The sequence below is a fragment of the Schistocerca nitens genome, chromosome 6 (genome assembly GCF_023898315.1).
Source record: "Schistocerca nitens isolate TAMUIC-IGC-003100 chromosome 6, iqSchNite1.1, whole genome shotgun sequence".
Lineage (NCBI taxonomy): Eukaryota > Metazoa > Arthropoda > Insecta > Orthoptera > Acrididae > Schistocerca > Schistocerca nitens.
Genome location: NC_064619.1, coordinates 243,690,356 through 243,716,404, shown reverse-complemented (window position 1 = coordinate 243,716,404; position 26,049 = coordinate 243,690,356). Strand labels below are relative to the sequence as shown.

Genomic DNA, 26,049 nt, shown 5'->3' with positions numbered 1-26,049 from the left:
ATTTTTGTATGTTAATCCTGAAACAACTGCTTTCGCACATATAATGGTCATTATTTTATACAACATTTCCAGTATTAATACGTGTAAACTGCAGTTCATTTAAAAGGAAAAATGACAACCAAATTATACATACCTTGACTGGTGACTGAACTGTTAAATGGCTGTTAGTCCCACGAATTGTTACTTCTCTTCTGGCTTGTTCCAGGAGCTGACGAGCACGCTCTCTCAATTCATCATGACGTGTTAGAATTTGCTGACCAAGCATCAGTTACATTATTATTATTATTATTATTATTATTATTATCATCACTCATAATGGATAATTACATATTTAGTTGTGAAGAAAACTCACATGCAGTGAATGACATATTGTTCTATTTTTCAGAAAGCAAAAAGTTAAACTTTATCTAGACAAACAAAACAATATCACTGTGTCTACAAATAAAACAGTCTTTCACAAATACAAACAATGTTACAAGCATGGCAAGGGGAGGAAACATAACTGGATGCTATAATAAGAAAGTACTCTTTTTTACTACTACAAAAATATCACACACCAGTTTAACATTCACAGCAAAGTAATTACTTACATGCCGTGTAAGTGGTTCACTATGGGCTGGTGAAGCAGGCTGGTCCTGCAAGTCTGGATTCTCTTTGTTCATCTTTGTGTCATATGATTTAACAGATTGCTGAAAACAGAAACAAAGCCCATCAAGGTAGCTATCACTAAACACATTAAGGGATTTCTTCTTACATATTTCTCACAAATGTGGACAGCAATTTTCCAAAGACTGCAGGCATATCCTGTAGCCAAAGAACAAACAAACAAACATACTAATTTAGTAAACACAAAAGAGGAAGTCAGTGACAACTATGCTGTTACAGCTTCAACAATGACAGGGCTTCACCGTCTCTCTTCTCTCACATGCATTTAAAACACAATACACTTCAGAACAGAAAGGTACCATGTGTGCAAAGCAGGATTACCTTTCTCATTACGGAGTGGAGCCTTCCCTCGAGGTCATACAGCCAACAATATCAAATGGTTATCTTTAACTGAATCTGTTGAAGGAATGTGGAGGAATGTACAAAAACATTCTCCTCGTCAAGTGGGGAAAATAAATATAAATAAATTTTGCAGATTATATGGGTAAATAACATACAAAGTTCATCTCCAGAGTTTAAAAAGATGGAGCATTAATACATAAAATTTATGAATACTGTATAACAGTTTATAAATTGTGCCAAGAAAGACTGTGAGGAATGGTTCAATCGCCCTGTCGGGAAGTTACTACAAAAGTAATGAGTAATTCATCATAGATTTAAATGATGTCAAGGCCTCATTTGCAAACAAAAAGTGAACAAAGCCAGAAAGTCATAAGGAGATAAATCTGAGAATCATTGAAAGTAAAATTCTATCACTCAGACATACTGAGATAAGTGAGTGTGGAACAGAAAATCAACTAAAATGACTGAACACAAGAGAAAATGTAGGTGAATCAAATATGATTCCTGCATAATCTTACATAGAATATTTCTCTCTTTCTATCAGCAATTTATCACTGGTTACAGGAGCAATGAATCGTTCAAAGTGACTAGAAAAAGGTGATAGTCACTCTCCACTTTTCAAGCACGGTGATGGGACAAATACCCATAACTATAGGGCATACTGAAAGTATCAATATGTTGTAGAATTACAAATCATATTTTAAGTATTTGTATTATAACTAAGAGACTGAAAATCTCTTCTCAAGGAATCTACATGGATTTTGTGAAGCTCAACTCATTATGTTCAACAATGAGATAAGCACAGCATACCTTGATTTCTGGAAGATATTTGATACAGCGGCATACGAGGCACCTAATGTACAAAATAGAAGAGGATGCAATACCAGATCAGCTTTGTGGCTGGAGCAGATAAGTTCCAGCCTACAGAACTCAGCACATAAATCTTAATGAGGAGAAAGCAGCTTCAGGTGTACCCCATGGGAGAGTAATAAGATACCTGTTTTACTTTAACAACTATGTTGAAACTGACAATTTCTAAAATTATTACATTAGTGGATTGATACAAAAAAAGGGCCCTGTAACTACTGCGAAGCTATCAAGGTTATGGTCTTAATCAGCATATAAATAACCATTGCAAATGTTGTAAGTAAGAAAAATTATAAGCTGGTCATTCAGGATATCACGACACATGGTTTTTACTTTCACATTTGTTAGTTTCTCTGTCTTTGTGGGATCCTCAAGTTCCAGAAAAATTATACTCCAATCCAGACATCATTTCCAACATTACCCTCTGTATGCAAGAACTATTTACACTTCTTTTTTGCTTAATATTTCTCCCAATATTCCACGTGCATTTCTTTCCATATTCTAAGTAATTCATATGAACACTGCCATCATGTGTTTCTCCTCACCAAATGAACCACGAACCTGCTTGGATATCAACTATATTGCACAGTATATAGCAAATACTTACATTGTCTTGTGACAAGCGATAGAGGGACACCGTATTTGTTGGAGATTTCTTTTCTTCGCCATCATTTTTGGGACTGAAACAAACAACCCAAGTGGGTTCCTTTAAATACTATACTGAGGGACATCAACTACAACACATAACACAGCAATGCAGAGGTGTTCTATGCGATTTCTATACTATCCCTCATACAAAGTAATTTTTTCTTTTTTTTGGGAAACATTCCACGTGGTCTTTAAATATGTCTGCTTGTGTCTGTATGTGTGGATGGATATGTGTGTGTGTGCGAGTGTATACCTGTCCTTTTTTCCCCCTAAGGTAAGTCTTTCCGCTCCCGGGATTGGAATGACTCCTTACCCTCTCCCTTAAAACCCACATCCTTTCGTCTTTCCCTCTCCTTCCCTCTTTCCTGATGAGGCAACAGTTTGTTGCGAAAGCTTGAATTTTGTGTGTATATTTGTGTTTGTTTGTGTGTCTATCGACCTGCCAGCGCTTTTGTTTGGTAAGTCTCATCATCTTTCTTTCAGATTATATATATATATATATATATATATATATATATATATATATATATATATATATATATATATATATATATATATATATATATATAAAAACAAAGATGATGTGACTTACCGAACGAAAGCGCTGGCAGGTCGATAGACACACAAACAAACACAAACACACACACACAAAATTCAAGCTTTCGCAACAAACTGTTGCCGAAAGAGGGAAGGAGAGGGAAAGACGAAAGGATAGGGTTTTAGGGGAGAGGGTAAGGAGTCATTCCAATCCCGGGAGCGGAAAGACTTACCTTAGGGGGAAAAAAGGACGGGTATACACTCGCGCACACACACACACATATCCATCCACATATATACAGACACAAGCAGACATCTCACAAGCAGACATATTTAAAGACAAAGAGTTTGGGCAGAGATGTCAGTCGAGGCAGAAGTGAAGAGGCAAAGATGATGTTGAATGACAGGTGAGGTATGAGTGGCGGCAACTTGAAATTAGCGGAGATTGAGGCCTGGTGGGTAACGGGAAGAGAGGATATATTGAAGAGCAAGTTCCCATCTCCGGAGCTCGGATAGGTTGGTGTTAGTGGGAAGTATCCAGATAACCCGGACGGTGTAACACTGTGCCAAGATGTGCTGGCCGTGCACCAAGGCATGTTTAGCCACAGGGTGATCCTCATTACCAACAAACACTGTCTGCCTGTGTCCATTCATGCGAATGGACAGTTTGTTTCTGGTCATTCCCACATAGAATGCATCACAGTGTAGGCAGGTCAGTTGGTAAATCACGTGCGTGCTTTCACATGTGGCTCTGCCTTTGATCGTGTACACCTTCCGGGTTACAGGACTGGAGTAGGTGGTGGTGGGAGGGTGCATGGGACAGGTTTTACACCGGGGGCGGTTACAAGGATAGGAGCCAGAGGGTAGGGAAGGTGGTTTGGGGATTTCATAGGGATGAACTAACAGGTTACGAAGGTTAGGTGGACGGCGGAAAGACACTCTTGGTGGAGTGGGGAGGATTTCCTGAAGGATGGATCTCATTTCAGGGCAGGATTTGAGGAAGTCGTATCCCTGCTGGAGAGCCACATTCAGAGTCTGGTCCAGTCCCGGAAAGTATCCTGTCACAAGTGGGGCACTTTTGTGGTTCTTCTGTGGGGGATTCTGGGTTCGAGGGGATGAGGGGGTGGCTCTGGTTATTTGCTTCTGTACCAGGTCGGGAGGGTAGTTGCGAGATGCGAAAGCTGTTGTCAGGTTGTGGGTGTAATGGTTCAGGGATTCCGGACTGGAGCAGATTCGTTTGCCACGAAGACCTAGGCTGTAGGGAAGGGACCGTTTGATGTGGAATGGGTGGCAGCTGTCATAATGGAGGTACTGTTGCTTGTTGGTGGGTTTGATGTGGACGGACGTGTGAAGCTGGCCATTGGACAGGTGGAGGTCAACGTCAAGGAAAGTGGCATGGGATTTGGAGTAGGACCAGGTGAATCTGATAGAACCAAAGGAGTTGAGGTTGGAGAGGAAATTCTGGAGTTCTTCTTCACTGTGAGTCCAGATCATGAAGATGTCATCAATAAATCTGTACCAAACTTTGGGTTGGCAGGCCTGGGTAACCAAGAAGGCTTCCTCTAAGCGACCCATGAATAGGTTGGCGTACGAGGGGGCCATCCTGGTACCCATGGTTGTTCCCTTTAATTGTTGGTATGTTTGGCCTTCAAAAGTGAAGAAGTTGTGGGTCAGGATGAAGCTGGCTAAGGTGACGAGGAAAGAGGTTTTATGTAGGGTAGCAGGTGATCGGCGTGAAAGGAAATGCTCCATCGCAGCGAGGCCCTGGACGTGCGGGATATTTGTGTATAAGGAAGTGGCATCAATGGTTACAAGGATGGTTTCCGGGGGTAACAGATTGGGTAAGGATTCCAGGCGTTCGAGAAAGTGGTTGGTGTCTTTGATGAAGGATGGGAGACTGCATGTAATGGGTTGAAGGTGTTGATCTACGTAGGCAGAGATACGTTCTGTGGGGGCTTGGTAACCAGCTACAATGGGGCGGCCGGGATGATTGGGTTTGTGGATTTTAGGAAGAAGGTAGAAGGTAGGGGTGCGGGGTGTCGGTGGGGTCAGGAGGTTGATGGAGTCAGGTGAAAGGTTTTGCAGGGGGCCTAAGGTTCTGAGGATTCCTTGAAGCTCCGCCTCGACATCGGGAATGGGGTTACCTTGGCAAACTTTGTATGTGGTGTTGTCTGAAAGCTGACGCAGTCCCTCAGCCACATACTCTCGACGATCAAGTACCACGGTCGTGGAACCCTTGTCCGCCGGAAGAATGACGATGGATCGGTCAGCCTTCAGATCACGGATAGCCTGGGCTTCAGCAGTGGTGATGTTGGGAGTAGGATTAAGGTTTTTTAAGAAGGATTGAGATGCAAGGCTGAAAGTCAGAAATTCCTGGAAGGAATATATATATATATGGTTATAATAGAGGGAAACATTCCACGTAGGAAAAATACATCTAAAAACAAAGATGATGTGACTTACCAAATGAAAGTGCTGGCAGGTCGACAGACACACAAACAAACACAAACATACACACAAAATTCAAGCTTTCGCAACAAACTGTTGCCTCATCAGGAAAGAGGGAAGGAGAGGGAAAGACGAAAGGATGTGGGTTTTAAGGGAGAGGGTAAGGAGTCATTCCAATCCCGAGAGCGGAAAGACTTACCTTAGGGGGAAAAAAAAGGACGGGTATACACTCGCACACACACACATATCCATCCACACATATACAGACACAAGCAGACATATTTAAAAACAAAGAGTTTGGGCAGAGATGTCAGTCGGGGCAGAAGTGCAGAGGCAAAGATGTTGTTGAATGACAGGTGAGGTATGAGTGGCGGCAACTTGAAATTAGCGGAGATTGAGGCCTGGTGGATAACGGGAAGAGAGGATATATTGAAGAGCAAGTTCCCATCTCCGGAGTTCAGATAGGTTGGTGTTAGTGGGAAGTATCCAGATAACCCGGACGGTGTAACACTGTGCCAAGATGTGCTGGCCTTGCACCAAGGCATGTTTAGCCACAGGGTGATCCTCATTACCAACAAACACTGTCTGCCTGTGTCCATTCATGCGAATGGACAGTTTGTTGCTGGTCATTCCCACATAGAATGCGTCACAGTGTAGGCAGGTCAGTTGGTAAATCACGTGGGTGCTTTCACACGTGGCTCTGCCTTTGATCGTGTACACCTTCCGGGTTACAGGACTGGAGTAGGTGGTGGTGGGAGGGTGCATGGGACAGGTTTTACACCGGGGGCGGTTACAAGGGTAGGAGCCAGCGGGTAGGGAAGGTGGTTTGGGGATTTCATAGGGATGAACTAACAGGTTACGAAGGTTAGGTGGACGGCGGAAAGACACTCTTGGTGGAGTGGGGAGGATTTCATGAAGGATGGATCTCATTTCAGGGCAGGATTTGAGGAAGTCGTATCCCTGCTGGAGAGCCACATTCAGAATCTGATCCAGTGACAGGATACTTTCCGGGACTGGATCAGATTCTGAATGTGGCTATCCAGCAGGGATACGACTTCCTCAAATCCTGGCACAGTGTTACACCGTCCGGGTTATATAGAGGGAAACATTCCACGTAGGAAAAATATATCTAAAAACAAAGATGATGTGACAGGGTTATAAATACAAAATCAAATAGGGGAAATGCAGGAGTAGGTTTAATAATGAATAAAAATATAGGAGTGTGGGTAAGCTACTACAAGCAGCATAGTGAACGCATTATTGTGGACAAGATAGACACGAACCCCATGCCTACTACAGTAGTACAAGTCTATATGCCAACTAGCTCTGCAGATGATGAAGAAATTGATGAAATGTATGATGAGATAAAAGAAATTATTCAGACAGTGAAGGGAGACGAAAATTTAAGGGAACACCTGACAGAAATGGGGAAAGAAATACAGTAGGAGAAGAATGGCTAGCTTTGAGGGATGAAGTAGTGAAGGCAGCAGAGGATCAAGTAGGTAAAAAGATGAGGGCTAGTAGAAATCCTTGGGTGACAGCAGAAATACTGAATTTAATTGATGAAAGGAGAAAATATAAAAATGGAGTTAATGAAGCAGGCAAAAAGGAATACAAACATCTCAAAAATGAGATCAACAGGAAGTGCAAAATGGCTAAGCAGGGATGGCTAGAGGACAAATGTAAGGATGTAGAGGCTTGTCTCACTAGGGGTAAGATAGATACTGCCTACAGGAAAATTAAAGAGACCTTTGGAGAGAAGAGAACCACTTGTATGAATATGAAGAGCTCAGATGGCAACCCAGTTCTAAGCAAAGAAGGGAAGGCAGAAAGGTGGAAGGAGTATATAGAGGGTTTATACAAGGGCGATGTACTTGAGGACAATATTAGGGAAATGGAAGAGGATGTAGATGACGATGAAATGGGAGATACGATACTGCGTGAAGAGTTTGACAGAGCACTGAAAGACCTGAGTCCAAACAAGGCCCCGGGAGTAGACAACATTCCATTAGAACTACTGACGGCCTTGGGAGAGCCAGTCCTGACAAAACTCTACCGTCTGGTGAGCAAGATGTATGAGACAGGCGAAATACCCTCAGACTTCAAGAAGAATATAATAATTCCAATCCCAAAGAAAGCAGGTGTTGACAGATGTGAAAATTACCGAACTATCAGTTTAATAAGTCACAGCTGCAAAATACTAACGCGAATTCTTTACAGACGAATGGAAAAACTGGTAGAAGCGGACCTCGGGGAAGATCAGTTTGGATTCCGTAAAAATGTTGGAACACGTGAGGCAATACTAACCTTACGACTTATCTTAGAAGAAAGATTAAGAAAAGGCAAACCTACGTTTCTAGAATTTGTAGACTTAGAGAAAGCTTTTGACAATGTTGACTGGAATACTCTCTTTCACATTCTAAAGGTGGCAGGGGTAAAATACAAGGAGCGAAAGGCTATTTACAATTTGTACAGAAACCAGATGGCAGTTATAAGAGTCGAGGGACATGAAAGGGAAGCAGTGGTTGGGAAGGGAGTGAGACAGGGTTGTAGCCTCTCCCCGATGTTATTCAATCTGTATATTGAGCAAGCAGTAAAGGAAACAAAAGAAAAATTCGGAGTAGGTATTAAAATTCATGGAGAAGAAGTAAAAACTTTGAGGTTCGCCGATGACATTGTAATTCTGTCAGAGACAGCAAAGGACTTGGAAGAGCAGTTGAATGGAATGGACAGTGTCTTGAAAGGAGGGTATAAGATGAACATCAACAAAAGCAAAACGAGGATAATGGAATGTAGTCAAATTAAATTGGGTGATGCTGAGGGAATTAGATTAGGAAATGAGACACTTAAAGTAGTAAAGGAGTTTTGCTATTTAGGGAGTAAAATAACTGATGATTTTCAAAGTAGAGAGGATATAAAATGTAGACTGGCAATGGCAAGGAAATCGTTTCCGAAGAAGAGAAATTTGTTAACATCGTGTATTGATTTAAGTGTCAGGAAGTCGTTTCTGAAAGTATTTGTATGGAGTGTAGCCATGTATGGATGTGAAACATGGACGATAACTAGTATGGACAAGAAGAGAATAGAAGCTTTCGAAATGTGGTGCTACAGAAGAATGCTGAAGATAAGGTGGGTAGATCACGTAACTAATGAGGAGGTATTGAATAGGATTGGGGAGAAGAGAAGTTTGTGGCACAACTTGACAAGAAGAAGGGATCGGTTGGTAGGACATGTTTTGAGGCATCAAGGGATCACAAATTTAGCATTGGAGGGCAGCGTGGAGGGTAAAAATCGTAGAGGGAGACCAAGAGGTGAGTAAATTAAGCAGATTCAGAAGGATGTAGGTTGCAGTAGGTACTGGGAGATGAAGAAGCTTGCACAGGACAGAGTAGCATGGAGAGCTGCATCAAACCAGTCTCAGGACTGAAGACCACAACAACAACAACAACAACAACAACATATATACACTGTGTATATCTGAAATCCTCATATTCTTATATGTGATGTTACTTTCTAAAATTAATGTTCACTGAGTAGGTTACATGCCACTGATGCTGAAGAGCTTATTATATATTTTACGTTAAGATATTTTCAACATTTATGATACCCACAAACTATATGCACTTGAAAATTTGAGCCCACTAAGAATTATTTGTTGAAAGATTGATATACTTTGTTTGAAAGCCGTAATTCCCCTCTTTTTGGAAAACAGTTTCTTTTTCAAAATCATAATCTTTCAGAAGTTAAACAATGGAAAATCCAGGATGGAATAATGCCAATATTATGAAACACAATATTTTCTACTTACCATCTACACTATATGGTGAATAACAACTATTCTTTTCATAATATTGTCATTTTTCAGAAGCTATTCTCATACGAGGTTATCACAATCTAGAATTTTAGAATCTATAAATCCTATTCTTTCCAAAATTCAATGTAATAGTTTTGTTCCCCTGATGTTTCGGAATATGAAAATGTACAATCGCACTAAAATAACACGTTAGTTTACAAAATATTCTAATTAGAAATTACAAGTTTCCAGAAAATTTTCCGCGGCCTTTGATGATTGAATTGCACTCTCAACATTATGCACAATGAAGCAGTACTAGCAGTTTTTGCCATTTTTCGACCATATAGTTTATCGTTAATCAGAAAAACAACCTTCTCTAACACATATATCGGTTACCTATTTTTCATGCCTTTTAGATTATTATTGAGTGTATAACTATGAGTCATTTGTATTTTTTGCAAAAGCTTCGCTCCACATGCATCTACATAAAAACAATATGCACAAAGTCAGTCCTGTAGAATTGTATTAGGCTAAACGGAGCTTATATATGAGGTGCTGACCTGGTGTTAAGAGCCCTGATAACAACTCAAAGCACTTATTTAGTCATCGGCAAGGGAAAAAGGAGATTTGGAAGACTACTGAGGCATTGAATAAACAGGTCAGTAACCTTAAAATCTCTGTATCTGAAGAAGGAAATTACCTATTCATACACTAAGCTCTGATCATCAGAGTACAGAGGGATTCTCCTGTTATTGTGAGGGATCAACCCTATGAGCCTGTATTTCAAACAAGTGAGGTGTTGCCTAATGGGATAATCACTGTTTTTTTTAATGATTATGTATAAGGATTTATGTTTTATTGTTCCAGGTGAGTGTCCAGCTGCCTGCTCACTAGATGCATTCTGGAGGCCTACCTGGAACAGTCCACATCACTAGATCACAATGCAATTTTTATGTTCTGTTAATGTTGGATTCTACATTATCAGTCTAACCTCTCGACTGCACCTAGCTGCCATATCCTGCCGCAACATGTTCCTATACACTCCCACAAGCACCACTTTACTGGCCTCCAACCCTAACCTGCTATACCACCACCTCCTCCTCCCTCCTCCTCCTCCTCCTCCTCCTCCTCCACCACCACCCACCACCACCACCACCACCACCACCACCCAGATTGCTCCTCTCACCATTCGCAGTTGCTTTCAATCTGGCCTCAACAGCAGTTGTGTGTGAGAGCTGTGCTACCGTGTGTGTGTGTGTGTGTGTGTGTGTGTGTGTGTGTGTGCGCGCGCTTTAGAAATGGTCTTTCAGCTCAAACGTTTAGTGGTCTTCTTCTTGTACCTGTCTGCACTCGACATTTCCACTATATGGTTAGTAGCAATCTATTCTTTCCATAATATTGTCATTATTCCATCCTGGTTTTTTCCACTGATTAGTTGCAAAATTCATGCCCCAAAATGGAAATAGCCTTAATACTTACAAAAGAATTCTATAACATAAAATTCATCTCAAAATATGCAAAACTGAGACACTACAACACTGTTATCAAACCAGAATATCTTTATGAGACTGAAATACCAATTTTAAACAGAAACAGAGGAATTAAAAAATCCAAAACGAGAGAGAGAAAAATAACTGACTAAAATTTTTTTTTTAAGTTAAAATTATACTAAGAAGGAACATACAAGATTTACAGCAAATAATGAAACTGAAAAGTATACAAACATTTATTTGTATATATAGAAAAAATACAGGCTAAAATTTTACGGTACATTAAAAGAATGGAACTAACCAGATGAACTAGACACATTGTTGAACACAACTACACAAAATGACACAAAATTTTTGGGCAGAAAATTCATGACTGGATAGTTGGCCTGGTAGAAAAACTCAAGGAGACTAGAACATCTTGGTCCAACAAATGGAAAAGAACCCATTCTGAGGAAATGAAAGTAATTGGGGAGGGGGAGAGAAGAAACAAAATTCTGAAAATACCCTTTGTTGTGCATTATAATAATAATGTGCATAATAATAATAACAATAATAATAATAAACACATGTTCATTCTTATTCTCCCATAATATAATCCACTGATATTGTAATGAGGGATACAAGGCAGGAATGTGGAATCTGTGTGTCTATTTTGTATATCTACGAAACTAAAGAAAGTAAGTTTGTAAAAGTAAGTGTGTGTGTGTGTGTGTGTGTGTGTGTGTGTGTGTGTGTGTGTGTGTGTGTGTGTGTGTGTGTGTGGAGGGGTGGGGGGGGGGGCGGTTGAGGGGGAGGGGTGGGGGTTAGAGCAATATTTATTTCTGTCAATCCTACGACAGTTTGTCAGTCTTTGCATTATGAACATTTGGATATTTATCCAAAATTAATGTAATTCATAACCATGAGCACTGATTCACAATTTTGTATTTTATACTCTTCTGTGAAGGGTCAAGATAGTAAGTTAGTAATAGTTTACTTTATAGCATAATCTCACCTCTCATCTTCTTCATCTGATGCAAACGGATCAGTCAGTTGACGCCTTGTCATAAGTACTGGACGCTGAGTATTTGCTACTGGAGATTTACTCTGTAAACATACAATGAACAAAAAGAGATATAGAACAGCTACAATTATTTTAACTCATGAACCAATGCAAGTCTATAAAACTGAAACATGAACTAAGGCTCCTAGTAATATTATACAAAGGATTTGCTAATTTCTGTTATATAAGGAGCGATCAAAAACATTCTGTTCACAGGCCTTACAGTCCAGACTCAATATGCCAGTCAGGGGCAAAATTACTGAGAGCATTGGGGCAATCAGTAAAACTTCGCGTCCTGCTGCATGAAGAAGTGCAACTGCCTGTTGCACATCCTAGCCTACTGAAATCCTAGACCCTTCAAGGCTCTTTTTAAGGGACCAAAGGCGTGATAATTGCACGAGGGAGAGATCAGGACAATAGGGTGGGTGCTCAAGCATCTCCCTCTTGAGTTGGCATAACTTCAGCAATAAGAGAATAATGTGTCATCATGAAGCAGGAGCACCACTTGTCACGTATCATTCCACAATGGTGGTTTTTGACAGACATGATGCCCCATACACATTCTTCATTATCAGATGGATGCCCACCATGTTTGTAATTTGGCAGCCAAGAAAAGAATAACAGCACAGTAGCTTTGTTTGGACGCATTTGGCAATAACACCACCACAGTTCATGTTTCCACATTTACCACACGTGCGTCAGAAAAACGCAAACACCATGCTAAAACCCTGCCTACATGTTGGTGCTTTCATAACCACATCAGAGTTGTGCTACATTGCATATATGCTGCAGCAACACCCTCAAATGGAAAGTTTTTGATTGCCCCTTATATAAGGTGACTGAGGCAAAGTCAGAGAAGTCACATTGCTGCTAGATTCTCCCAACACACTGTTCTTGCTTTAGGCCCAACAGAATGCGTTTCTGTGTACAGAAAAGAACTATTTGTGTGATCATCATCAGCACTATCAGTGGACTCTCACTGCATAGTTTTCTATAAACTCAAACAAACTGAGTTTAAGAAACAAAGACTGGTGGGGAAAAGAAAAAGGTATATTCTCTGTGTTTCTTCCTATAGCAAGAAGTATTACAAATCAGTATTAAATAATCTAATTTATACAGGTATTACGAAAATGTACAATTATAATTAACAGTTGTAATCTAGTTCATAACTTATGAATATAAATTGTAGAAATATTGCAATTAAATTCTTCGGACTCTCTCATTGTGTGCCGAAATCCCAGAACTAATAAAAAAAGGGGGGGGGGGAGGAGGAGTGAAATATGTTTAGCACTTTTTCAAGGGTACTGGTAAAACCAACAGTGTGATGGAATGCATAGAGGAAACAATTTAGATGTAATTTTCTACACTGTGCACATTGATCAAACTAATTTTAGGGTGCATTTCCAGATGTGCCTACTTCAGTAGTAGCAGCAGCAGGTAAGGTAAACGAATGAGCAACTGCAGGTATTAGAAACCCCTATGACGCTCAGCAAGCTCCCAATTACACAGTCTGCAGATTACCTGTGTATAGTCTGGAAATTTTTGAAGAAATAAGAAATGAAAGCTGAAGTATTCTATTATAATCAGAATAAATATTTTCATTTAGAATACATTATTACACAAGTGACTCATGTTTTACCACCAGAAGATGATGCCATCCCCAATCACACTGTTGGATGTAACTGAAATGTTTTTTCCGTTATTTTCACATTTCACTTTCAAGTAAATGTAGAGACTATCCCGATACGTTCATGGCAGATTTTCTGTCTGTCTGTCAATCTAATAAATTAACTTGCAGCAAAGAATTGATAGCTTTTAACTCATAGAAAACTGTTAGTAAAAGAAAATGGTTTAGATTTTCTTCTGGGATGCTTCCCTTCTTTTTCTAGGTTGATAAGAAATAGAAGCATACTTTTGAAACACCACCAGCTGGTATGGGTAACCGATCATACTTTTCTAGCCATTGACAATCGCAGCAACACTCTACCGCTGTTGTCCTGCAGAGAACGTTCTTTTTTTGTATGAAAAGATGATTTTTGTGAGTTCTCTTCCACATCACTCACACAGCAAATAAACCATGCTGTTATTGTGACAATGAAAATACAATACCCACTGAACAGTGAAAAAGCTTGTGCAAGAATGTTTTAGACGTCCTCAGTTTCTGGAAATCCTTATATATTCCTGATGCAACCTGCAGTATTTGTAAGGCCTGTGACAACCTGAAGGCAACAATAACAGTTAACTCATGGAAAAAATTGCAACATCATCTACAGCAATAGGCTTTCAATGCTATAGTGGTGATGAACATGATGATACTGCTACTCAACTTGCCAATCTTGCGAAACAAATTTCTTGTTGGGAAGACATAGATGATGACAAAATTTGGCGAGTGGTTCAACAGTGATACCTTTGAACCAGAATTTGAGCTGCTAAATAATGTGGATATAGTGAGCAAAGTTAGTTTCTTACATGAGGACATTAAGGAGCTTATTAACACACAAACTAAGACACCGAAATGCGTTAACCTGCAATTGCAGTAATACATTCAATTAAGAGCACGGTGTGCTTTATTTCGCAGACTGCAAGCACCACACACTCATGAACCCTCTCGCCTAAGTAAGTAATCAAGTGTCAGAGTATGCTTCTCAAGTGGAGCTATTGCATGCATGTTGTTACACTGTGCTTCATAGATCTCTCCCCCTCTCCACTCCCCCCCCTCATGAACCATGGACCTTGCCCTTGATGGGGAGGTTTGTGCGCCTCACTGATGCGGATAGCTGTAGCATAGGTGCAACCACAACGGAGGGGTATCTGTTAAGAGGCCAGACAAATATGTGGTTCCTGAAGGGGGCAGCAGCCTTCTCTGTAGCTACAGGGGCAACAGCCTGGATGACTGACTGAACTGGCATGGTAACATCCACCGAAACAGCATTGCTGTGCTGGTACTGCAAACGGCTGAAAAGCAAGGGGAAACTACAGCTGTAATTTTTCTAAAGGGCATGCAGCTTTACTGTTAGTCCCCCATTCGGATCTCCGGGTGGGGACTACTCACGAGGACATCTTACCAGGATGGGGGGGGGACTGATGTTCTACAGATTGGAGCGTGGAATGTCAGATCCCTTAATCGGGCTGGTAGGTTTGAAAATTTAAAAAGGGAAATGGTTAGGCTAAGGTTAGATATAGTGAAGTCCGAAGCCAATACAAACAGCTGGTCATGTGGATACAGTGTTGCAAATACAAAATCAAATAAGGGTAATGCAGAAGTAGCTTTTTTAAAAAAAAGTAGGAACGCAGATAAGCTATTATGAACAGCATAGTGAATGCATTATTGTAGCCAAGACGGACACGAAGCACGTGCCTACCACAGTAGTACAAGTTTATATGTCAACCAGCTCTGCAGATGAAGAGATTGAAGAAATGTATGGTGAGAGAAAAGAAATTATTTAAATAGTTAAGGGAGACAAAAATTTAATAATCATGGGGGACTGGAATTCGATAGTATGGAAAGGAAGAGCAGGAAAAGCAGTAGACTAATATGGACTGGGGGTAAAGAATGAAAGAGATAGCCATCTGGTAGAATTTTGCAGAGTACAACTTAATCAGCGCTAACACTTGTTTTAAGAATCATGAAAGAAGGCTGTCTACGTGGAAGAGACCTGGAGACACCAGAAGGTTTCAAATTGATTATATAATGGTAAGACAGAGATTTAGGAACCAGGTTTTAAATTGTATCACATTTCCATGGGCAGACGTGGACTCTGACCACAAATCTATTGGTTATGGAATGTAGTTTAAAACTGAAGAAACTGCAAAAACATGGGAATGGGAAGAGATGAGACCTGGATAAACTGAATGAACCAGAGGTTTTAGAGTGTTTCAGAGATAGCATTAGGGAACGATTGACAAGAACGTGGGAAAGAAATACAATAGATGAAGAATGGGTATCTTCCAGAGATGAAATAGTGAAGGCAGCAGAGGATCAAGTAGGTAAAAAGACTAAGGCTATTAGAAATCCTAAGGTAACACAAGAGATATTAAATTTAATTGATGAAAGTAGAAAACATAAAAATGCAGTAAATAATCAGGCAAAAAGGAATACAAATGTCTAAAAAATTAGACTGATAGAAAGTGCGAAACAGCTAAGCGGGAATGGCTAGAGGACAAATGTAAGCATGTAGAAGCATGTATCACTAGAGGTATGAAAGATGCTGGCTACAGAAAAATCAGAGAGACCATTGGAGAAAAGAGAACCACCTGTATGCATACCAACAGCTCAGGTGGTAAATCAGACCTAAGCAAAGAAGGGAAAGCTGAAAGGTGGAAGGAGTATGTCGAGGATCTATACAAGAGCGATGTGCTTGAAGGCAATATTACGGAAATGGAAGAGGACATAGATGAAAATGAGATGGGAGACACGATACGGCATTAAGAATTTTAAAGAGCACTGAAAGACCTAAGTAGAAACAAGATCCAAGAAGTAGATAACATTGTTGTTGTTATGGTCTTCAGTCCTGAGACTGCTTTGATGCAGCTCTCCATGCTACCCTATCCTGTGCAAGCTTCTTCATCTCCCAGTACCTACTACAGCCTACATCCTTCTGAATCTGCTTAGTGTATTCATCTCTTGGTCTCCCTCTACGGTTTTTACCCTCCACGTTGCCCTCAAATACTAAATTGGTGATCCCTTGATGCCTCAGAACATGTCCTACCAACTGATCCCTTCTTCTAGTCAAGTTGTGCCACAAACTCCTCTTCTCCCCAACCCTGTTCAATACCTCCTCATTATTTATGTGATCTACCCACCTTATCTTCAGTATTCTTCTGTTGCACCACATTTCGAAAGCTTCTATTCTCTTCTTGTCCAAGCTATTTATCGTCCATGTTTCACATCCATACATGGCTACACTCCATACAAATACTTTCAGAAACGACTTCCTGACATTTAAATCTATACTCGATGTTAACAAATTTTTCTTCTTAAGAAACGCTTTCCTTGCAATTGCACATCTTATATCCTCTCTACTTCGACCATCATCAGTTATTTTACTCCCCAAACAGCAAAACTCTTTTACTACTTTAAGAGTCTCATTTCCTAATCTAATACCCTCAGCATCAGCCGACTTAATTTGACTACATTCCATTATCCTTGTTTTGCTTTTGTTGATGTTCATCTTATATCCTCCCTTCAAGACACTGTCCATTGCGTTCAAATGCTCTTCCATGTCCTTTGCTGTCTCTGACAGAATTACAATATCATCAGCAAACCTCAAAGTTTTTATTTCTTCTCCATGGATTTTAATACCTACTCCGAATTTTTCTTTTGTTTCCTTTACTGCTTGCTCAATATACAGATTGAATAACATCGGGGACAGGCTACAACCCTGTCTCACTCCCTTCCCAACCACTGCTTCCCTTTCATGCCCCTCGAGTTTTATAACTGCCATCTGGTTTCTGTACAAATTGTAAATAGCCTTTCTCTCCCTGCATTTTACCCCTGCCACCTTCAGAATTTGAAAGAGAGTATTCCAGTCAACATTGTCAAAAGCTTTCTCGAAGTCTACAAATGCTAGAAATGTAGCTTTGCCTTTTCTTAATCTAGCTTCTAAAATAAGTCGTAGGGTCAGTATGGCCTCACGTGTTCCCATATTTCTACGGAATCCAAAATGATCTTCCCCGAGGTCAGCTTCTACTAGTTTTTCCATTCATCTGTAAAGAATTCGCATTAGTATTTTGCAGCCGTGACTTATTAAATTGATAGTTCGGTAATTTTCACATCAGTCAACGCCTGCTTTCTTTGGGATTCAAATTATTATATTCTTCTTGAAGTCTGAGGGTATTTCGCCTGTCTCATACATTTTGCTCTCCCAAGGCTGTCAGTAGTTCTAATGGAACGTTGTCTACTCCCGGGGCCTTGTTTTGACTTCGGTGTTTCAGTGCTCTATCAAACTCTTCACGCAGTATCGTATCTCCCATTTCATCTTCATCTACATCCTCTTCCCTTTCTACAACATTGCCCTCAAGTACATCACCCTTGTATAGTCCCTCTATATACTCCTTCCACCTTTCTGCTTTCCCATCTTTGCTTAGAACTGGGTTTCCATCTGAGCTCTTGATATTTATACAAGTGGTTCTCTTTTCTCCAAAGGTCTCTTTAATTTTCCTGTAGGCAGTATCTATCTTACCCCTAGTGAGATAAGCCTCTACACCCTTACATTTGTCCTCTAGCCATCCCTGCTTAGCCATTTTGCACTTCCTGTTGATCTCATTTTTGAGATGTTTGTATTCCTTTTTGCCTGCTTCATTAACTCCATTTTTATATTTTCTCCTTTCATCAATTAAATTCAGTATTTCTGCTGTCACCCAAGGATTTCTACTAGCCCTCATCTTTTTACCTACTTGATCCTCTGCTGCCTTCACTACTTCATCCCTCAAAGCTAGCCATTCTTCTCCTACTGTATTTCTTTCCCCATTTCTGTCAATTGTTCCCTTAAATTTTCGTCTCCCTTCACTATCTGAATAATTTCTTTTATCTCATCATACATTTCATCAATTTCTTCATCATCTGCAGAGCTAGTTGGCATATAGACTTGTACTACTGTAGTAGGCATGGGGTTCGTGTCTATCTTGTCCACAATAATGCGTTCACTATGCTGCTTGTAGTAGCTTACCCACACTCCTATATTTTTATTCATTATTAAACCTACTCCTGCATTTCCCCTATTTGATTTTGTATTTATAACCCTGTATTCACCTGACCACAAATCTTGTTCCTCCTGCCACCGAACTTCACTAATTCCCACGATATCTAACTTTAACCTATCCATATCCATTTTTAAATTTTCTAATCTACCTGCCCGATTAAGGGATCTGACATTCCACTCTCCGATCCGTAGAACGCCAGTTTTCTTTCTCCTGATAACGACGTTCTCTTGAGTAGTCCTTGCCCGGAGATCCGAATGGGGGACTATTTTACCTCCGGAATATTTTACCCAAGAGTACGCTATCATCATTTATCCATACAGTACAGCTGCATGCCCTCGGGAAAAATTACGGCCGTAGTTTCCCCTTGCTTTCAGCCATTCGCAGCACCAGCACAGCAAGGCCGTTTTGGTTAGTGTTACAAGGCCAGATCAGTCAATCATCCAGACTGTTGCCCCTGCAACTACTGAAAAGGCTGCTGCCCCTCTTCAGGAACCATACGTTTGTCTGGCCTCTCAACAGATACCCCTCTGTTGTGGTTGCACCTACGGTACGGCTATCTGTATCGCTGAGGCACGGACGTCTCCCCACCAACGGCAAGGTCTATTGTATGGGGGAGAGAGGGAGGGGGGTGGGGGGGTGGGGAAAGTAGTTCTAACGGGAAGTAGACAACATCCTGTTAGAAGTACTGATAGCCTTGGGAGAGCCAGCCATGACAAATCTCTTCGATCTTGTCAGCAAGATGTAAGAGACAAGCAAAATACCCTCAGACTTCAAGAAGAATATAATAATTTCAATTCCAAAGAAAGCAGGTGATGACAGGTGTAAAAATCACCGAACTATCACTTGAATAAGTCACAGTTGCAAAATACTGACACAAATTCTTCATCGACAAACAAAAAAACTAGTAGAAGCCGACCTCTGGGAAGATCAGTTTGGATTCCGTACAAATGTAGGAACACACGAGAAAATACTGACCCTACAACTTATTTTAGAAGCTAGGTTAAGGAAAGGTAAACCTACATTTATAGCATTTGTAGACTTACAAAAAGCCTTTGACAATGTTGACTGGAATACTCTCTTTCAAATTCTAAAGGTGCAAGGGGTAAAATACAGGGAGTGAAAGGCTATTTATTATTTGCACAGAAACCAGATGGCAGTTACAAGAGTCAAGGGGCACAAGAGGGAAGCAATGGTTAAAAGGGAGTGAGAGAGTTGTAACCTATCCCTGATGTTCCCAGAATGAGATTTTCACTCTGCAGCGGAGTGTGCGCTGATATGAAACTTCCTGGCAGATTAAAACTGTGTGCCTGACCAAGACTCGAACTCGGAACCAAGGTTCGCAGGTGAGCTTCTGTAAAGTTTGGAAGGTAGGAGACGAGGTACTGGCAGAAGTAAAGCTGTGAGTACTGGGCGTGAGTTGTGCTTCAGTAGCTCAGTTGGTAGAGCACTTGCCCGCGAAAGGCAAAGGTCCCGAGTTCGAGTCTCGGTCGGGCACACTGTTTTAATCTGCCAGGAAGTTTCTTATCCCTGATGTTATTCAATCTGTACGTTGAACAAGAAGTATAGGAAACTAAAAAACAATCTGGAATAGCAATTAAAATCCAGGGAGAAGAAACAAAAACTTTTAGGTTTGGCAATGCCATTGTAATTCTGTCAGAGATAGCAAAGGACATGGAAGAATAGCTGAATGGAATGGACAGTGTCTTGAAAGGAGGATATAAGATGGACATTAACAAAAGAAAAACGAGGATAATGATGCTGAGGGAATCAGATTAGGAAATGAGACAGTTAAAGTAGCAGATGAGTTTGCTATTTGGGCAGCAAAATAACTGATTATGGTCGAAGTAGAAAGGATACAAAATGTAGGTAGACTGGTGATGGCAAGGAAAGCGTTTCTGAAGAAGAGAAATTTGCTAACATCGACTATAGATTTAAGTATCTGCAAGTCTTTTCTGAAAGTATTTGTATGAAGTGTAGTGAAGTATGGACGTGAGACATGGACAATAATCAGTTTAAACAAGGAGAGAACAGAAGCTTTTGAAATTTTGTGCTACAGAAGAATGGTGAAGGTTAGATGGGTAGATCACGTAACTAATGAGGAGGTACTGAGTAGAATTGGGCAGAAGAGGAATTTGTGGCACAACCTGACTAGAAGAAGGGACTGATTGGTAGGACACATTCTGAGGCATCAAGGGATCACCAATTTAGTATTGCAGGGAAGCATGGAGGGTAAAAATCACAGAGGGAAACCAAGAGATGAATACGCTATGCAGATTCAAAAGGATGTAGGTTGCAGTAGTTACTCGGAGATGATGAGGCTTGTACAGGATAGAATAGCATGGAGAGATGCATCAAACCAGTCTTTGGACTGAAGACAACAACACCATCACCACTTCGCATTACATCTCCTACCTTTACTTTCTGCACCAAGCTGAGAAAATAGAGGTACAAACTTTCTCTACTGTAGGTAGGCTGGTAACACCACTGCCTTCATCACACAAAATACTGAATATACGAATGTTTCAGAGGGAATCACAGCACAGGGTAAACACACTAGCCACAAAAGCTCCCCTCTTGAGTATACAGAATCACATTGACTTTGATATCAAAAACTAGAAATTCAGTCGAAGCACAAGAAAAATGAATAAACATCGCTTAATATTAAGAATCCATGGTAATTACTCAAACTAGTTTAGAAGAGAGAACTTCAGCTTCTGCCTTGAGTTAATGTTGACTCTTTTTTTTTTTTTTTTTTTTTTTTTACAAGATTCACTGCGTTTGATATTAACAACAAATCTGTGAGGCTGTATCTGATAACAGAATCAGGTACAGGACTCTATTTGAAGACAGAACTACCCTCTCCCATTCAAACTAGGTGAAGCAAATCAAATTATATGAAAACTGCGAATGGATGAATGTTTTTGAACAGAGTTAATCACTATCTGATATTTGAGATAGAAAGTCCACATTAATATAATATACTCACATGAAGCTCTTTGGGGGGGGGGGGGGAGGGGAGGATGACAATAAATGTGCCTTATACCACAAGTGGTGATTTGAATAAGTAAGTTATCTTCTCAAGAAATAAAATGCAATGGGGAAGCATGTCCCTTGTGAACAAACCTAAGATAATAAAGGTAAACCAGGATAAGTAAGAGCCAATCTACTCAAAAGGAATTATGTAAAGAGCTAAATGAAGCTACCCAAAGGGCACTTGATTCCATAGTAAAGTAAGAGAAAATGTTTTAACTCTAGTGTCTGAATTGATGAAATTAAAAAGAAGAGCAGACAGATCTGGTCTCATAGAACACAAGAGAAAATAAGTTGACATACATGTATTTTTATAAGGGAATAGCAAAATAATAAGGCAAACCTTAAAAGTGGTCCCACGACATCATCTGTTTCAGTGGGTGGCTATGAGGTATATCGTCCCAATTTCAGTAATGTCATGTTCGACCACTACACTCTTGGCATAATACAAGAGGTTTGTGTGACCCAATCATACCACTTCTGTGGCTATTAAGTTTTTTTTCTGCAAAAACAACTAAGGTCATAAGTGCCCATGTCATAACCTTAGATCAATAAGCGAAAAAACACTTAAAAGTGACTATATGTTAATCCTAATCAACAGAAAGAATGTGAGCTAAGAAAAAGGACTTCCTTGTGGAGAAAGGTGCCCAAAATACGCAATGGAAACATTTCTATGACTGATAAAAAGTAAAATGCGGTTGAAAACTCGCGCATATTTCACTAAAACAGCCGATAACTCAGATGGCAAAAATACAATAGAATTTAAGTGGTTAAGAAAATGGCATCAGGTCATGAAATGGCAAAACATATAAGGTTGACAACAATGAGCATTAAGTGGTGGGAAATCAGCATTTAACAGATGGTGATGGCTAAAGCGACTGTGCCCAATACGTAACCTAGCTAAAATAATCTCCTTGTGGCGAGAGGGTCGAGATGAGGTCAGCCAAGTCGCTGGGAGAGCTTTAATTCCCCGGAGCTTGTTCCCATGAAGAGAAGACCAGTGGTGAAGCCACAGTGACACCACCTGCCAACAGACAGCAACACATCCAAAGGGATGGAAGAGCTAGCAGACCGAGGTAGATGGACTTCAGCCTTGGCAGAAGCATCAATGGCCCCATTTCCCATCAGAACGACATGACCAGGAACCCCCATGAACATCACAGTGGCTCCCTCAACAGGAGTAAGTGGAAGCTTTCTTGAACATGCCGCACTAAGGGACCGGCTGTTTGCCGAACACACGGGCTCTGAAGGACACTGTGAGAATTGGAACGTATGACAATTAAAAAGCCTGTATTGCCAGATGTACTGGGTGGCCTGATAGAGGGCGAAGGGATCTGCTGTAAATTTGAGCAGTGCTCTGGAAGCCGATACCGAAAATGGTCAGTGCCAATGAAGAGTGCACACCTGACCCCATGGTTGCTCTTAGAACCATTAGTGTACACATCAGATCAGTGTACATGAAGATGCTGTCACTAAGTTGTGTGCGAAGGTCGAAAAATTTAATGCGATAGACCAAACCTAGAGTACTTTCCTGAGGATGTGAATGAAGTCCAAGATGAACACGGGCTGCCACACAAAACCAAGGTGGTGAAGGGTTCACACCCATCAGGAACATGGCAGCTTGCATGATGTTAATCTGCTGGAGCAGGATCCAAAAGCAAACTCTGGGAGGTAACAGACAACGGACCCGCCCCATACTGGCTGCCAAGGGAGTCATAAACAAAGAAGGCACAGGATGGGTGGCCAAGCATGGTAGGCAAATAGTTATCTACTGAGCCGAACATCATGCCAGTGTGACAGTGGTAGTTCGGCAGCTTCTGCATAAAGGCTCTCAATAAGGCTGTGTAAAAGGCACCAGTGACCAAATGGATTCCACAATGGTGGATTGTGTTAAGACGGTTTAAGATGGACGAACGTGCAGACGACCAAACAAAACACCCATAGTCTAGTTTCGAATGGACAAGAGGTTGATATACGTGGAGGAGGGTGTCTGATCCTCTCCCCAGGAAGTACCACTTAGGACATGTAGGAATCGAGAGACCAGGTACAGTGTGCAGTCAGGTAAGACAAATGGGAGGACCAGGAAAGTTTTCTATGAAGCAAGAGCCCCAGGAATTTTGTAGTTTCAGCGAACAGAAGAGCAACAGGCACAAGATGTAAAGAAGTTGGAAGAAACTCCTTGTGGTGTCAGAAATTCATTCAAATGGTTTTGTCAGTAGAAAAGTAAAAGTCTGGACGAGTATAGACGATCAAGACATTGCTGAAGACACCACTCTAGGAGACAAGTCCGTGGAGAACAGCAATAGATCACAAAGTTGTCAACAAAAAGAGTGTCAGAGATCCCTGGTGGGAGACATGCTATAATAGGGTTAATGGTTATAGCATGAGGACATTGCTCAGGATGGAGCTTTTAAGCACCCCATTCTCCTGGTTGACGAACTCCAACTTGGACGAACCCACACATATCTTGAAAATGTGATCTTTTAAAAATTCCTGAAGGAAACGGGGTAGGTGGCTTCGGAACCCCATGTGTATAGAGTACGGAGGGTACCAGTCCCCCCGCAGATGTCGTAGGCTTTCTCAAAAAAAAAAAAAAAAAAACATGGGCTCAGTGCGGTATTTCCTCAGAAAACCACTCATGATATGGGTTGGCAAAGTCACGAGATGATCAACTGCAGGAACGGTGTGCTCAAAATCCATACTGTGCAGTGGTTAGTAGATTGTGAGACTCAAGCCACCATACCACCCAGCTATAAATCCATCCCTTTGCAAACACAGCTAGTGGTAGAAATGGGGCAGTAGCCGGAAGGAAGGTGTTTGTCCTCACCAGGCTTAGGTATGGGTATGACAGTGGCTTCACACCAGGATCTGGGAAATCTGCGATCTGCCCAAGAAAATGTGACTGTACATGTGGAGGAGAAACTGCTTGCCCGGAGGAGAAAGTGCTGCACCATCTAAATGTTAACATTGTCCAGCCTTGGTCGAACGATCAGGATGAAGTAAGAGCAAGATCTAGCTCCCTCATAGTAAAGGCAGCATTGTATCATTCATGATTCTGAGAGGAGAAAGGTATCACCCAAGTTTCCTCCACTCATTTCTGAAGGAGGAAGGCATGATGGTAGAGAGTGGAGCTCAAAATCTCAACAAAATAGGAGCCGAAGGTGTTGCAGTTAGCTAAAGGCTCCACAATGACATCACCTGTTACAGTCAGACCCGAAATCTGGGAATCAACCTTGGTCCCAGAGAGCTGACAGAGATTGACCAACACGACAGAAGAGGAAGTGAGTTGTTGAAAGAACAGGTAAATGAAATCGAGCTAGCTTTTTTGCTATCACAAAGAATGCAACAACACTGTGCATGTAATTGTTTATAATGGATACAGTTCACCATTGTAGGATGACAGTTAAACTCTGATGTCTCTGTTCAAGAATCGCGTCACAGCACAGAACATCTCAGTCCACTAGAGGACTGGGACACGGTGCAGGAAACATGAAGTAGGAGGTGTGGAATGTTTTGCAGTGGCAAGAATAACGATCATGAGGTACTCTACCTGGTCATCACAACTGAGAAAATGTTGTTCATCGAAGGTCAGCAGAGAGGATACAGCCTCCAGTCATCCTCATAATGCTGTAAATTGGGTTTATACAGAGGTGGGGTAGGAGTCAGGAAATGTATAGCACATGGGAAATGGTCCCTTGAGTAAATGGACCACTCGAGTTCACCAACAAGCTGGGCAGTGCAGAATGAGAGGTTCAAATGGGAATAGCAGTACATGGAGTCTGAAAGGACCATGGGTGCTCCAGTGTTAAGACAGATGAGGCCGAGTTTATTGAGAAGGTCAGCCAACAGGGTACTTCTCAGACATGTTCTGGAAATGGGATGTGTGCATTAAAGCCACCAAGCAGCAAAAAGGGGTGAGAGAGTTGACCAACAAGCTGGAGAAAGTCTGCTCTGTTGACACAGAATGAAGGATGGAGTAGATGTTGCAAAGAGAAAAGATGAAGCAAGGAAGGATAATGTGGACTGCAACAGATTGCAGCCAAGTGTTCAGTGAGATGGTTTGGCTATGAACGTCATCCCAGATGAGCAGCATGACTTACCCACGAGATGGAATGCTGTCCTCGGGGGAAAGTTCAAAGCGGACCAGAAGGAAATGCGAGAGGTCAAAGCAGTCATTAGGATATAATGTTGTTTCTTGGAGGCAAAGAACAAGTGGACGCTGGGATTCTAAGAAGAGTGCAATTCCTCCTTGTGGGACCTAATGCCATGAACATTCCATTGGAGAAGAGGCATAATGGGGAATGAGGCGCAGGGAACAACTGAAGAGTAATCACCTCGGCAGCTGCAGAGTGCCAGACTTTCAAGACTCATTGCTACAGGGCATAGAGGCTATTAGATCCTGGTCCATGAGATCTACAGAGGCGTTGGCATTCTCACTGGGTTGGCCTGCTGATTCCAGTACAGAAAAAGAGGTAGGCAGTGCA

The 26,049-nt window shown here is 41.1% G+C and overlaps 1 protein-coding gene across 3 annotated transcripts in view; it reads right to left on the bottom strand.

Moving 5' to 3' along the window:
• LOC126263010 (EH domain-binding protein 1) overlaps positions 1-26,049 on the bottom strand; it is a 206,933-nt gene that overhangs the window by 57,588 nt on the left and 123,296 nt on the right. For 2 of the 3 annotated variants that reach the window (XM_049959974.1, XM_049959975.1), the window contains exons 12-15: positions 11,786-11,877; positions 2,483-2,555; positions 591-689; positions 134-253 (exon numbers count right to left, since the gene is read on the bottom strand). In XM_049959974.1, the coding sequence (XP_049815931.1) occupies positions 134-253; positions 591-689; positions 2,483-2,555; positions 11,786-11,877 (384 nt within the window). The remainder of the gene's footprint in view (positions 1-133; positions 254-590; positions 690-2,482; positions 2,556-11,785; positions 11,878-26,049) is intronic. The other variant, XM_049959976.1, reaches the window with a different exon arrangement.